The following is a 14,091-nucleotide window of genomic DNA, read 5'->3' as shown; positions in this document are numbered from 1 at the left end:
CTTAGGTTGTTGGGAGGACACTCAATATTGAACAATAGATGGATAGACACTGCAATTTATTACTTAAAGAAACAATACACTGTCCTGAAGACAGGATAGGAGAATATCACTAATCTTTATCTAAAAGCTAATTTTGGTCTCACCAACTGAGCCGACAATGTAAATTAGCCACTGTAAAGAATTTCAAAACTGAGGTTTCCAGCTTTAGCCCTTGGTTATTTTCTCTGAAACCTCAGCTTAGAAATTCTTTATGGTGGCCCATTCAAATGATTAACTTAGTTGATAAAACCAAAATTACTCGTCATACTGACGCAGCACCACAGTTTCTATAGATTAGATGAGTGTTGGTGCACAGTTTTCTATACACCACCTCTAAAATACTCTTCCAAAAATGGGAGCGAATATCTCTTGAACTACGCAGATTAAAAATTTCATTACCTGACCTTGTTAGGTAGCTTTAATTTATCCGAAAATTGACAACAGTGGAATCGGAAAACAAAACTTGTAGCCTCACTTTTTGGCACCAATGTTGTACCATACTTATTAGACAGCTAACAGGTAAAGGTGTTATTTGATTAATACCAGTTGTCTACACAACTGTCCACCTACCTCTCCACCCTGACAACAATCAACCGATAACAAGTTGGGGTTAATATTAAGCAAGGGGATGGGTGGGTGGGTGTGCAATTGCTTAGATACTGATGGATCCTTGTGTGGTTTACATGAAATAAAACTTGCAACTTAAATGGCATTAAATGTGTTTTTTTCTCCTTTCCACTAAGTATTTGGGCTCAAGATTGAACTTTCTCTTCACCAGGTTTTGTAAATGCGTTAACTTGCAACCATAATTACAAAATGGTCACCTGGCAAATAAAACGACCGACTACCATATGCTGTGCAAACACAAGTGTCTTTGCGTGGTTTACATGACATAAAACTTGCAACTGAAGGGTATTGAATGTTTTTTTTACTAAGTATTTGGGCTCAAGATTAAACTTTCTCTTCACCAGGTTTTGAAAATGCGTAAACTTACTTTTGTCTGTGCAACCATAATTACGATCCAGGGTGAAACGGTCACCTGGCAAACGAAACGAGCGACCACCGTGTGCAAATTAAAACTCTCCAAATTGAGCGGTAGAAAACTTATTGGCGAGCAAAGTCCCGCTTTAGTTGGTGGCGAAATTGAAGTAATGCGCTCATGGTTCTTTTTAATAATAACATTCACCTTCCAGTAAGTCATTTAAATAATAATTTACGTAAGGCAAGATAATTTTCGTAAAAAGCTAATAGTAATAACAGCGTTTGCGATATACACTCAAGTGTGATCCGCTAACAATGTCTCGATTCCTTTCAAAACGAAGCCAAGAAATATTCATGAAAGAAATCTGATTGAAACAACCACTAAATACTCGATAGACTTCAGAAATCATACATAAGAAAATTCAATCAAATAATATGCTCTACGCGTTTGATTATCAAAATCGATAAAACCTCGTTGGGAGGAACCAGCTGAACTTGAACGCTCCGCATGATAAAACTTTCAGAATCTTCTCCCAAAATTGTTTAAAGCCACGTTTTGTTTAAGTCGTTACTGCCACTTTTTCAAACCTTCAGACGCTCTTCTCGATTCAAAAGGTCCACTTGAATGATCTTTTCTGAAAGCCTCTCGTCCATCATACCTCGGGGAGCGATTCGACCACCGATCGCTCGAGGGCCTGCGTGGCCGTCTTGTCTTTAACTCCGGCAGTTGAGTTATTCTCTCTACACTTTGAATTCTCCTTTCCTTGAGAAGATTTTCTTCCTGAGTGAAGGAAGTAATTAATGTCAAATAAAGAATGCTTACAGACTAAGGTTACATTAAAGCAAAGACGGGGTCCCGATCCCCCGCAAATTTAAGTAAGTGAACTATGGTTCCCATTTTCGGCTGTAGGTAACCTGTCGGCTGACAGGTTACCGACACATTACCGATAGTCCACCGACAGTGTTAAGTAGACCAAAAAATTGACCGAAAACACGAGTCGGCCGACAGTGTCTTTCGGGAACTGTTTTCTTCACTTTTACCCAAATTTAAAAAAGGAAATTTCAAATATCTCTTCTTATGTACAAGGTCTCTGAAAAATCTTGAAGTTTTGACGAAATGAAAGAAAAAAAATCAGTTTATTCCATTTCGTTTCCTGATAAGTTTTCTGGTTGAATTTTAAAAGTAATACATCCCGATCTTGACTGTAAATACGGCAAATAATATATCACATGTTGTCGTGCGTCTGTTCAGCAAAATATCACAGATAATGTCAAAATGTCACAGATAATGTCAAAATATCACAGATAATGTCAAAATGTAGCAAGAAAAAAAGTGCAAAATATCACAGATAATGTCAAAATGTAGTAAGAAAAAAAGTGCAAAATATCACAGATAATGTCAAAATGTAGCAAGAAAAAAAGTGCAAAATATCACAGATAATGTCAAAATGTAGTAAGAAAAAAAGTGCCTCAAGAAGCGCAGCCGAGTGTGACATTGATGTTATAATCTACTACAATTTGACGCGTCCTGTTATCTATGACTGTGCAGACCCCACAGCAACAAGGAGTTTGTTTGTTTACAAGATAGAAAAATAGACAGTCGAGACTACATGTGGCTAGTGGTATAACAATTTCTGTAGAGCACTGAAAAGAACTAGAGGTTGTGTAATGACGCTAGAAGGTGGTGTTGCAAGATATTTGTCTCACGTGAAAAACAGAAAACCTGCCGCATTCCACATATTTCTAGTCCTTGTTCCATAAGAGAAAGATGAAAACCAGCCTTTGAGGAATGGGAAACGTTTCCTTTTCATAACTCACCTTCATGAAATATTCGAGACGAAGAGGCACATCCACTACAACACTCTGTCGAGTAAAAGGCAAAAAAAAGATTACATTTTGTGGAAATTCATGAAAAATTACACAATTTCGATACTTCTCCCCCCCCCCCGACAAAAAAGCAACAATATAATAATAATAATTAATAATAATAATAATAATAATAATAAGCGGCAATAATAATAATAATAATAATAATAATAATAATAATTCATGGCGGCAAGTAGTGTGGACGTGTTTTAGAGTGTTCTCATAAAAATCCGTTCCCATCGAAAGCAGGCCGAGTTTGGAGCGCCAGAGCATCCTTAAAAGTATCTAGTATACTTTGCAGATTGTTAAGCAGTTTTGCGAGACTATTTGGCGTCTCTGAGCGGGAGTTTTAGCTGAGTTGATTTTGATTTTGTTTGGATGTGCGAGCGATTTGTGTCATGGCGGATGGACGGAGGACCGTAGACACAACGGAAAAGCTTTTTAGGATTAGTTAATGTACATTTATTTTTTTACTCCATGGCTCACAGGTTACAGTTTTCGCCCTGTGCTGCCTGATTAGAATGTAGCATTCAGTTGACTTCTCTGCGACATAACGACAACAAGTTGTGACGCTGGAAATGGGCTGCCCGTGGAAATGAGCTGCCCGTGGGGTTAACAATCGGACAAGAAAGGATGAAGACAAGACACTGAAGTGCGGAACCTTTCACTGGGAACTAAGGTAGCAGTTCCCAGGCTACGAGGTGAAGCAATATAACATCATTATGGATGCCCTCGGGGGGTGGTCACGGGAGCTGGATGTCATGATGCGCGAGCTGGTGAGAGGCAGAAGCACAGACGTACTGCGAAAGATGCAGAGGGGAGTGCTCTCGGGCACGCTGAATATTGCCCGGACTTTTAAGGTGGAAGTTTGAGTTCCTGTTAGAAGGAGGACCGTAGACACAACGAAAGCTTTTTAGGATTAGTTAATGTACATTTATTTTTTACTCCATGGGTCACAGGTTACGGTTTTCGCCCTGTGCTGCCTGATTAGAATGTAGCATTCAGTTGATTTCTCTGCGATAATAATAATAATAATAATAATAATAATAATAATAATAATAATAATAATAATAATAATAATAATAATAATAATAATAATAATAATGATAACTTTATTTCAAAACTTAAAACATTACAATAACTTCGCGTGGGTAATGGTTTTTCCTCTCGTACATTTCCAAATTAATTGAAACGGAACACATCTGTTAAATTCGGTTTTCTAGGATCAGACTCGTATCAGACCCAAACTAACTTTGATAACAAAAACGACCTACATGTAAAAATCGCGAAAGCAACTACTAGTTCGTATTAAAGAATTTCAAAAAACGAGCATCGAAATTACCCTTAAAGTAAATTACATTAAAAAAATATATGAGAAAGGAAATGAAACTCTTGCTCTAAAAAAACTGTAAAGACAAAAAAAAAATAAATAAATAAAAAAAAAACAAAAATAATAATAATAATAATAATAATAATGATAATGATATAAAAAACCCTCCGTCATCGTTTGTAACTCCAGCAAGGCTTCTCAAGCTCAAGACAAAAAGGAAATGCAATTTAAAACCAATTCCCCGAGTCATTTCAATTGCTCTGATAACTTTGGGCTGTGTCCACGAAAATTTGTACCACATGGAGCGGTTCATGGAATGCCCTTGGGGAGCCTGGGATCCAACTTCTCTTCAAAATATCACCCCTGAATCAAACATAAAGGAAATGATCACCAACTAAAGAAGCTTTTGACTGATAAACAAATTCTCCTTGTCAGCACCTTAGGAAATGTATAGAGAACAGTATGGAGAATATGTGAACTGATATAATGGGTTGTAAAGCGTTAAATACTCATGTAGAGTTCACCCGCTGAAATAAATAATCACAGCGTGCGTAGTTATTGAGAGATGGACGAGGAATGTGACCCAAATCAAAAACTCCTTACCGTACTGTCCTCGCACAATCTCATGTTGTGCACTTGTCCTGTCAGCTCTGGGAAGTTTTCCAGTGCCCTCCACATGTAGCCTGTTCCAAAAACCTCAAACCGAGATCTCAATAAGTAGGTGATGAAACCCTGATACACAAAAAAAAAAAGAAAAAAAAATAGTAACCACCAATTGAACTGAGTCATCAGAAATTTCAGCCATACTCCCCACCATATCACTACAGTAAATAGGTGATTGATTGATTATTTAGAGCTATTTGGGAGGAAGTATAAATCAGCTCTTTGGGAGTTAAGAAGGCTCATACGCCCAATCATTTTTCAACAATTTGACATCAATATTTTGACCTACAATATATCACATACTATAGATTTGATTGCGCGCGATTGCTCTTAAAAGTGTCAGGTGACCGGATATGCACCAGACTTGTCTTGCAAAATGGCGCGAGTTTTCTTGACCAATCGCACAGTGGAAGAAGACGGGAGGGGAGGGGAGAGGAGGGGAGGGGAGGGGGAAGAGAAACTAACCAATTGCTGAGGACCCTCCAAATCAAGTGAAATACCTTTGACACTCTACAAAACCGTAACGTAGTGAGATGGTCTGAGTGTGGTTAGTCCTCAGGAGAACCTCTATCCTGACTAGCGTTTCTTCAAACCGGGTGGAAGTCATCATCGCATCTTGCGCCATCTCGGATAATGCCTTCCTTTCACTTTTTCGAAACGCCAGTCTTCGTCGGTCTCACAGAGGTAGGCATAGACTTTGTGGGACTACCCCAGCAGGGTGGCGAAACCCTCTACCTAGAACGATCATATCGCCACATCAACTCTTACTTTCTAGTCTATTCGGCTAAATAAAATTTACTGAACAGAACACACCTCTTCGTCTGTTATGAGAGAACGGCACTTAGTCTTAAAGACGTGCGCCAGTGCAGCTGCGACCGCTTCAACTGCTCCAAGTTTCTCCATAAGTGCTTGAGCAGAATCTCGGTACTTCTCCACCATATCAGGAGAAATTTCGTCAAAGAGCCTGGCGAAGAGAATGCCGCATCACCCTCGTCATCATAATTTATGAAAACGTACAAAAAAAAAAAAAAAAGAGTACTAACCTCAGTTAGATAAACAGAAGTGGGAAAAAGAGGCGGTGGTCTAAGAGAAGGAAACAGGTAACCGAAATGCCTGGGTTCTGGCACTTACTAGGTACAAGGTGTTGTGTTCTTGGGCAATACATTTCTCTTTTGGGACTATTCACCATCTATTTCCGAGGAGGGTGGGGTGGGAGGAAGGTCGGGGGAGGGGTTGGGGGTGTCAGAGGAGTTTGATTGTGTCACAATAAAATTTACCTGCTCCCCCCGTTAATCTCTGATGTATCATAATGATCCCCCTCATTGGCAATCCATTTTTTTAAGCTCCCCCCCCCCCCCCACTTTAATACCCAAAGCACTCCAAATGATAGACAATGACTGCTCCCTTTGAGTTCCTCTCTACTCTATCACGAGTTTTAATTGATACCAAAGAAGACCTGACGAGTTGAGGGAACGTTCAAAGGAAAGGAAGAATAGGTGGGTAGGTAGGTTAAGTTTTGGATTACAACCCCGTCCGAGAGAAATAGCTATAACCTATGTAGTACTCTTTCTCCCTATGTTTTATGGAAACCGAGGCAAGCACTGACGGATATCAAAACCATTTGTTCTCTGGGGTGTCCAGAAGATTCAACATAGAAGTGTATATTTTTACCCTTCTGCAACAGAAGAAGTATCATGTTCACTTTCACCGTGAATTCCATCCCTTCCAGTTCTTTCTGAATGATGGAGGTACATGCTGGCGATTTGCGCAAGTGCCGCTGCTACTGCTTCAACTGCTCCAAGTTTCTCCACCAGCGCTTGAGCTGAATCTCGGAACTTCTCCACCATATCAGGAGGAGTTTCCTCAATAAACCTGGAAAAAAGAATGCCGCGCCCTTCTCATTAACATTCATGAAGACGTAGGAAGAAAAGCACTAATCTCAGTTGGATAAAATGTTAGTATGAAAAAGGGACGGTGGTCTAAGGGAAGGCAACCTGCAACCAAAATATCTGGGTTCTGGCACTTACCAGGTACACGGTGTTGTGTTCTTAGGAAACACTTTTCTTTGGGGACCAGTCATCATCTATTACCGAGTGGGGGAGGGTCGGGAAGGATCAAGGGGAAGGGTCGTGTCACAACAAAATTTACCTGATCCCCCGTAAAGCTCTGTTGTTTTTTATCATCCGCCTTCACTGCCAGTCAATTTTCTTGGACCCCCCCCTCCCCCCAATACTCAAAGCCCTCCAGACGATAGATAATAACTACTTCCTTTGAGTGTACCTCCCTCCTCCAACGAGAGTATTGATTGATACCAAGACGAATTGTGGAGACGTAAAAAGGGAATGGGGGATGGGTAGCTTATGCTTTGGATTACAATCCCGTCCAGGAGAAACAGCTATAGCCTTTGTGATACCCTTTTTATCTCCTTGTTCTATGGAAACCTAGGCAAGCGCTGACGGAAATCACAGCCTTTCGTACTCTGGGATCTCCAGAAGATTCAACAGGGAAGTGTATATTCCTACCTTTTTGCATCAGAAGCAGAAGCCTTAACGACTTCGTCTGCTGATGGCGGTTTGATATGCTTGAACTTTATTCCCTTAAAAACCGAATAGATCGACCAATCAATAAATAAGTGTACAAACAAATATAGAAATGACTAACTGAAGTCAGCAGGTACTAGGTTTGATTTAAGTAAAGTATTAGAATTATGTGCCGTATTTCCTCGAATGAGCACACAACACTGATTTCAAATTTCGGCCAAGAGGCGGAGCGCTTACTTGAAGGAGGGCGCTTACTCGAGAAAAGTGCATATTGAGTTTATCTTTCAACGATCTGTAATTTTGTTTTGGCTAAATCTTAAATAGAATAACCAACACTTAAACAGTTCAGTTACAGTCTGAACAGATGCGCAGCAACATGGAATTTATTTATTTACTAGTCAAGAAATTCATGAATCTACTCACAGTACTTTTCTCCACTGCACGCAACTTTGCCAGTTCCCCTTCTTGGTGAATGACAATGCTCACTCCATTACGGCCGGCTCTTCCAGTTCTTCCTGAACGATGGATGTACATGTCGAGATCCTGAAAGGATATCAATTTAGTAATTCTCCTTTCTGTCTACAATACAATTCTAATGAGGTTAATTGGGAGAATTTGGCATCGGATCAGCCTGTAATCCTCAAATTGACATTTTTCTTGGTTCTCACCACTTGTTTTCTCGATATCGTGTGAATAGTGTAAGGAGAAATTCTGTCTTGGTCACTCGGGGAGTGCAAGGGTTCACCCTTCAACTTCTACCTGATGGGTTAAAGTATTCTCATAACCCTTTTGTTGGATAATGTATGGATGTTACAAGGAGAAGTTACATGTTCATCAACGCTGGGAGATAAAGGGTTAAGACGCAATAGGCCATTTCCGAATTACGTTTGGCCTCTTTTTCAAAACGAGGCCTGGTGCTCAACCATACGTATGAAAATGAGTTTACTTTGCATGTGAATGAAAACTTATTACCATACGAAAGGATGAGCACAAGGACTCGCTTTGAAAACGAGGCTTTAAGGCAATTCGAAAATGGGCTATTTCTTAGTAATCATGGAAGCTTTAAAGTTTAGAAGGCAAAGCGTAGAAGCTTTTTATTCGAAATGAAACAGCATGAAACGACGGCCGGAAAAAAAAAAACATATGGTGCATCACTGTATCTCTCAATTTATAAGTGCATCACGCTTGATCAATGTGTCTAGCCGTAAATTTAAAGCTGTCTTTGTCTCCAAAGTGGCTAAGTACAAGCTTGTTATCTCCAAATTACGTTTTATCACCTTCTAATTACTGAATTGCGATTTCGAATTGATGCATTTTGGCCATCGAGAGGCTACGAAGGAAAATCGAAGGGTGAGCTTATTGGATGGCAGTTAGGAGCCTGGACTAGACTGAAGGATTCAGAGAATATTGCAGGTGATGTCCTTTTATCTCACCTGTGGTGGTTGTGCTAGTACAACTAGGTCCACTTCAGGAATATCCAAACCTCTTGCTGCAACATCTGTGGCCACAAGACACCGTCTCTTTCCCTCACGAAAGTTCTAACAATAAACAGTACATTGGAAAAGATCAGTCCTTCTGCAAGATGTATAAATAATTTTTAATCAAGAATGCTAACTTATAAAGGACTGTATTGCTTTGCTTCGCACACAAAAATAACACACCCTCAAAAAGAGCAACAATGAGATGTAAATTTTACCGGAAACGCTTAAACTCGCAACACCATTGGGCACGACGAGTAACATACCCTTAGGGCCGTCTCCCGCTGTGCTTGACTAATATCACCATGGAGAATTTCTGAATCCTAAATTGATGAAAAATAGTAGGATAATAAATTTTTTACCATTACCATCATTAAACTTTTGTGAAATGACACAGTATCAATAAGGTTAAAAATAAATTAGCGTAGTGGGCTCTCCTGGTCAGCAGTCATTGTAACATGTGCATGTGAATGTGGTAACTTGGTTGCATCTGGCGCTTTTGAGTTTTCAAGCAGCTTCATTGACGTGTGCTTGCTTAAGGCGATCTTTTACAGCAATAGGGCAGCATTCTATTGTGGGGTCAGCTGGCCGCGCCAGTTTCCCGCGCAAAATGTCAAAAGAAAACAAAAGAAACAACCGCTGTCTCGCAAAATAAGCGAATGCAAATTGAAACGTTCGTAGAAATCTGTAAAGGGAAATAAAAGTGGGGAAAAGGAAAACTCGACACTTTTCGAACACAATTAAGGGTAATGCAAGTACGGGTACCTTGTTGATTTACCATTTTGTTTTGAGCTTTAACAAAAAAAGAAAAAGGTATACTCTTCTGAAACACCGTGACTTCCTGGGCTGTGCAGTTGGGACAACTTGGTTACGACAGCCCAAAAGCAAGCCACTTAGTCATGACACCGTTCACACATGCGCAAACGTTTGATCACTGTGTTCAGCATGGGAAGCCGTGAATCTGAATTTCAATTCAGATTAACGGCTTAAAATGCTTAAAAACATCAATTTTAGAGAATTTCACCCACAAACCAAAATTAAACTCTAGAATCTCGAGAATTTGACACCTGTGAGCCTGCCTAGAGCTATGACATACATGCTGGAGGAGAGAATGAAATCCCAGCCGATCTGCTGCCCTCTTTGTTTCGGTGAAGATAAGCGCTCTGCTGTGGGCACCGCAATACACCTGTGATGAAGAGGAACAGCAGATGTAAAAGAGTCAAGGAGCGTCTGTAAAATAACACACCAGTGGTGAAGAGGAACAACGAGAACTATCAGAGGCGAAGAACATCTGTAAAATAACCGGGAGACTACGAGAACCCTGATTGGTTAAAATCCTATCAGTTAATGCTCCAATAATCCCATTAAAACTTGATACCTTTTAAGATTTACTATACAAACCATTATTTGTCCGCGGAAATTAGAAACAATTAGCTATAGGAGATATTTAACTGGTAGAAAAACAGCAGTCAATCAAATATTTTCGTTCTAGCGAACACGGCTGAAAGCAGAGAGAAAGTTGTTCTATTCTGTGGGTTTTACTAACGTTCGCTGTAAAAATCATGCCTAACCATTTTATCCTGAGGATGACCAGCAAGGAATTTCACCTTTCAGCAATACTGCTGAATGATTCACTAAGATCATGAGAGAAAAGGAAAGGATCATCTACCTGAGAAGCTTTGATCGAAAAACGAATTCTTCTGGTCAGTAATAAATAAAATGTATTGACAAGCGTACGGAGAATATGGACATTGATGACGAGGGTGCAATTTTACAGTTGTGTACTTAGTTGCCAAGCCTTTGATTTGGAGTGAGGCTGAAGGTGATCTTGTTGTGATAGAGACCAGTATCTAGTTAGCGTGATAACAAACTAGTTTGTATTAATTTTGAAAAGCAGCAACGTTTGTATCACAACAAGGTCACCCTTAGCCTCACTCCTGTTCAAAGGCTTGGCCGCCAAACATGCATGCAACTTTAGAATGGACTATTCTCTGTGGCATTTACAAACCTGGACAACGTCACTTATTACGTAAGCCAACCTTCTCTTGTTAGCCTCGATGGCCAAGTGCTGGAAAAGATGTCAAAAACGAACATTTATTTATCTATTTATTTGTTTAAGCAGGTTGATTAATTGGCAGCTTAGCTGATGTGGACCTGCTGTATTAACCTACCCATCCCACCCCAGGGGAGGACATCCATCACACAGTAATCTCGTGCGTGGGAAATTAACGTCTCCTACCCCTAACCCTGCAGGAGACGGGACCTCCATTTATTCGTCCCTCTCCGAGAAGACTACAATATCTTAACCATTTCTTGATGATATAGAAAGGCAGCAAATTCTTCTCAATTATTTTAAGACCTTGAGTGTTGCTCCGGCCGGGGCTCGAACCCTCGACCTCCCGCACAACAGTCCAGCGCTCTATCCATTGGGCTAACTGGGCGGCGGTATATTTCTGATCTGTCCAGCGGTCTATTCAACCCTGTAACTCTCAGAACTGATTAATATTATCCAGCAGACACAGGTAATAAGAATAATGAAAGTTGACAGGTAGAAGTTGTTATCCCGATCTCACACCAAATTCTCGCAACCAATTTGCAGAAAAATGTAAAGCAGCAAGAGGAGGGAATTTAAAATCAGATCTTGGGCGCTAAAGGGTAAAGTGTACAACGTAATCACCATATGATGGTTAACTAAAAATAGTTAATGCGCACGACTCAAAATTTGCTTAAGGCTCTTTTTATGCCCTCACGAGAGAAAAAACAGCAAGCTGTCAGGATTGAAGATTTTGCGGTTTCTTACAAAAGATGGCTGCAAACGGAGGTTCCACTACAAGGAGCTTATTTGAAAATCAAATAATTATTAATCATTATATGGCTGTGTCTCACAAGGACTGGGAACTACCGAATTCACGAATTTGATTGGTCGAAATCAATATTGAAAGCGGTGTAGATTTTCCTATCTAGACCAGCATCTAGACCGGTCTAGAGAAAAAAGTTACAAAGAATATAAAAAATTGGTATATAGACACAGCCATATAATAAACATGTTATTAACCGAGCTAGGTCGGTCTGTATGGGAGAATCTTGACCTCGGTCGCTGGTACAGACCTCACTGCGTCCAGTCTGTAATGGCGACCTCGGTCAAGATTCTCCTATATAGACCTCCCGCTCGGTTAATAAGAACTAAATATTTCTACCTGCACAGTTTCAGCTGCCTTCAGTGACTGTGTCCCGATAAGATCCACTACTTTTTTGTTTTTACTCATGTACTTCTTGGCAGTTTTGTAAACCCAAGGGGGTAATGTTGCACTGTACACCAATGTTTGAGGCTTCTCCTCTGCAATGAAACACACAAATAACGTGTAACGAAAAGCATATTGGAGAGTTTTAACCTCATTTCCTTTCATTCCACACTCTTCCAGAATAACCGACTTACTCTGAGCCAACGCGCATGCGTGAATTTTCAACATTTATATTTTTTAGTTACCATAATTGTACGATTCTTGAAGAATGTCGTCAACAATTGGTGCAAATCCCATGTCCAACATCGTGTCAACTTCATCAATGACCACATACCTGTAAAACATTATGATCACACTATGATTAAAAAAAGCAGTAACACCAGTTCTTTTCTTTTCTTGGTAGGGCAAGTTAACGTTAAAAACTCGCAATCGCTTATTGTACGGGCCATGTTCGTTTTAGAGCAGGAGTGGACGGTGTGGGGAGGGGGTAGGGAAAGGCCCCGTCCCCTCTCCTCCCCTTTTTCTCTTTAAACCGTGGCTGTAAAAATCAAAGATGGCAGCTATATTTATTACAATTCAATGGCTCCGTTAAAACAAATAGAGTTTTAAAGTACAAGCGAAAAGGAAAGAAACGCCATATGGATAATCCGTGAAAGAGTCCAGGACCCCATACGAAGACAGACCACCAAAGTTAAATAGGCTAATAATATTACATATGTTTTAAACTAGAAATAATATTACATATGTTTTAAACTAGAAATAATCATTATAAAAATTCCACGGAATTATTAATTAGATATATTATTCACTAAATACTTCTTAACTCCTGCCTTAATCTCAGAAAATGTGCCACTAAAAATTCGGTGAACATATTGTAATGTTAGGCAAAATACTAACGCCCCAAAACGTCAAGAATAATAACAATTGAAGAGAGCTAGCTGAAACACGTCCGGCTCCCACGCTACCGCTGACCTCTATACTTTTTAACAACAAAACACAATGTACTGAGCACTCACTTGCGCCAAAATTACCGGTACACCTTCTCTGTACGCTGGCTGCATTAGTAATGCAACGCCTCTACAACAATAGTTATACCTAATTTAAACAGTACTTAAATGCTTGCGACAAGTCACGCTGGGTGAACAGTGTGTTATTTTCTTTTCAAATACAAGTAAAATTCTGATTACTTTAACTCTTTCAGGTTCAGATTGCTATTGATCACAAGATCCATGAGTCTTCCAGGTGTTCCAATCACAATATCCAGACCTCTTTCTATTGCAGCAGCTGCCAAAGTTAACATTACAAAAACACAAATTAGTCACCTTAAGTTACTGTCACTGCCCACCAAAACAAGACAATAACATTTTAATAACAAGTATTTCTTATCAATTAGTTATTATTTTGTTACCATTGAATTGCAAGCAGCATATCAAGATTCTTCCTTCTGGAAACTTTTTCCAAGTCTGTTATGTAAACACAGAGCCACCTTCATAACCTGATAATTTATGGTACAGGGTAGCTCTATGCATACTCTACAAATTTGTTAAGAAACCCTACTAGAAGACAAATTGGGATATACTACATGTAGCTACATATAACTTATTATTAAAAACTAGATTATTGGATAATGCAATTCAAGACTTTTTATTGGCTTAGCCATTATGGTATATCAGCCAATATACCATAATCTGCAAATATGGTAAGCGTATGTGTCAGCTGAAAATTAAAAGGGAGCTAAGAATTTAATAAAATTTCATAATTTAATTTAATGTTTTTAATAAAACAATTATTCCACTCGTGCTTGTTGGATATGAGATGATTACAGCCAACTTGGCGCTACGCGCCTTGTTGGCTATCTATCATCTCATATCCAACCTGCGCTCGTGGAATAATTGTTAATTATTAAAAACTAGATCATTGGATAATGCAATTCAAGACTTTTTATTGGCTTA

The 14,091-nt window shown here is 39.5% G+C and overlaps 1 protein-coding gene across 1 annotated transcript in view; it reads right to left on the bottom strand.

The window, feature by feature from the left end:
• Positions 1-39: 39 nt before the first annotated feature.
• The window catches only part of LOC111341011 (nucleolar RNA helicase 2), a 23,583-nt gene continuing 9,531 nt past the window's right edge, over positions 40-14,091 (bottom strand). The window contains exons 10-23 of the mRNA XM_022947941.2: positions 13,327-13,423; positions 12,385-12,473; positions 12,095-12,234; positions 10,906-10,965; positions 9,994-10,083; positions 9,164-9,220; positions 8,853-8,957; positions 7,843-7,962; positions 7,402-7,475; positions 6,551-6,751; positions 5,693-5,843; positions 4,820-4,948; positions 2,839-2,883; positions 40-1,801 (exon numbers count right to left, since the gene is read on the bottom strand). Of these exons, the coding sequence (XP_022803676.2) occupies positions 1,589-1,801; positions 2,839-2,883; positions 4,820-4,948; positions 5,693-5,843; positions 6,551-6,751; positions 7,402-7,475; positions 7,843-7,962; positions 8,853-8,957; positions 9,164-9,220; positions 9,994-10,083; positions 10,906-10,965; positions 12,095-12,234; positions 12,385-12,473; positions 13,327-13,423 (1,571 nt within the window). The 3' untranslated portion in view covers positions 40-1,588. The remainder of the gene's footprint in view (positions 1,802-2,838; positions 2,884-4,819; positions 4,949-5,692; positions 5,844-6,550; positions 6,752-7,401; positions 7,476-7,842; positions 7,963-8,852; positions 8,958-9,163; positions 9,221-9,993; positions 10,084-10,905; positions 10,966-12,094; positions 12,235-12,384; positions 12,474-13,326; positions 13,424-14,091) is intronic.

This window comes from Stylophora pistillata, chromosome 2 (assembly GCF_964205215.1).
Source record: "Stylophora pistillata chromosome 2, jaStyPist1.2, whole genome shotgun sequence".
Classification (NCBI taxonomy): Eukaryota; Metazoa; Cnidaria; class Anthozoa; order Scleractinia; family Pocilloporidae; genus Stylophora; species Stylophora pistillata.
Note: the sequence above shows the minus strand (reverse complement) of the source record. Positions and strands in the feature narration are given on the sequence as shown.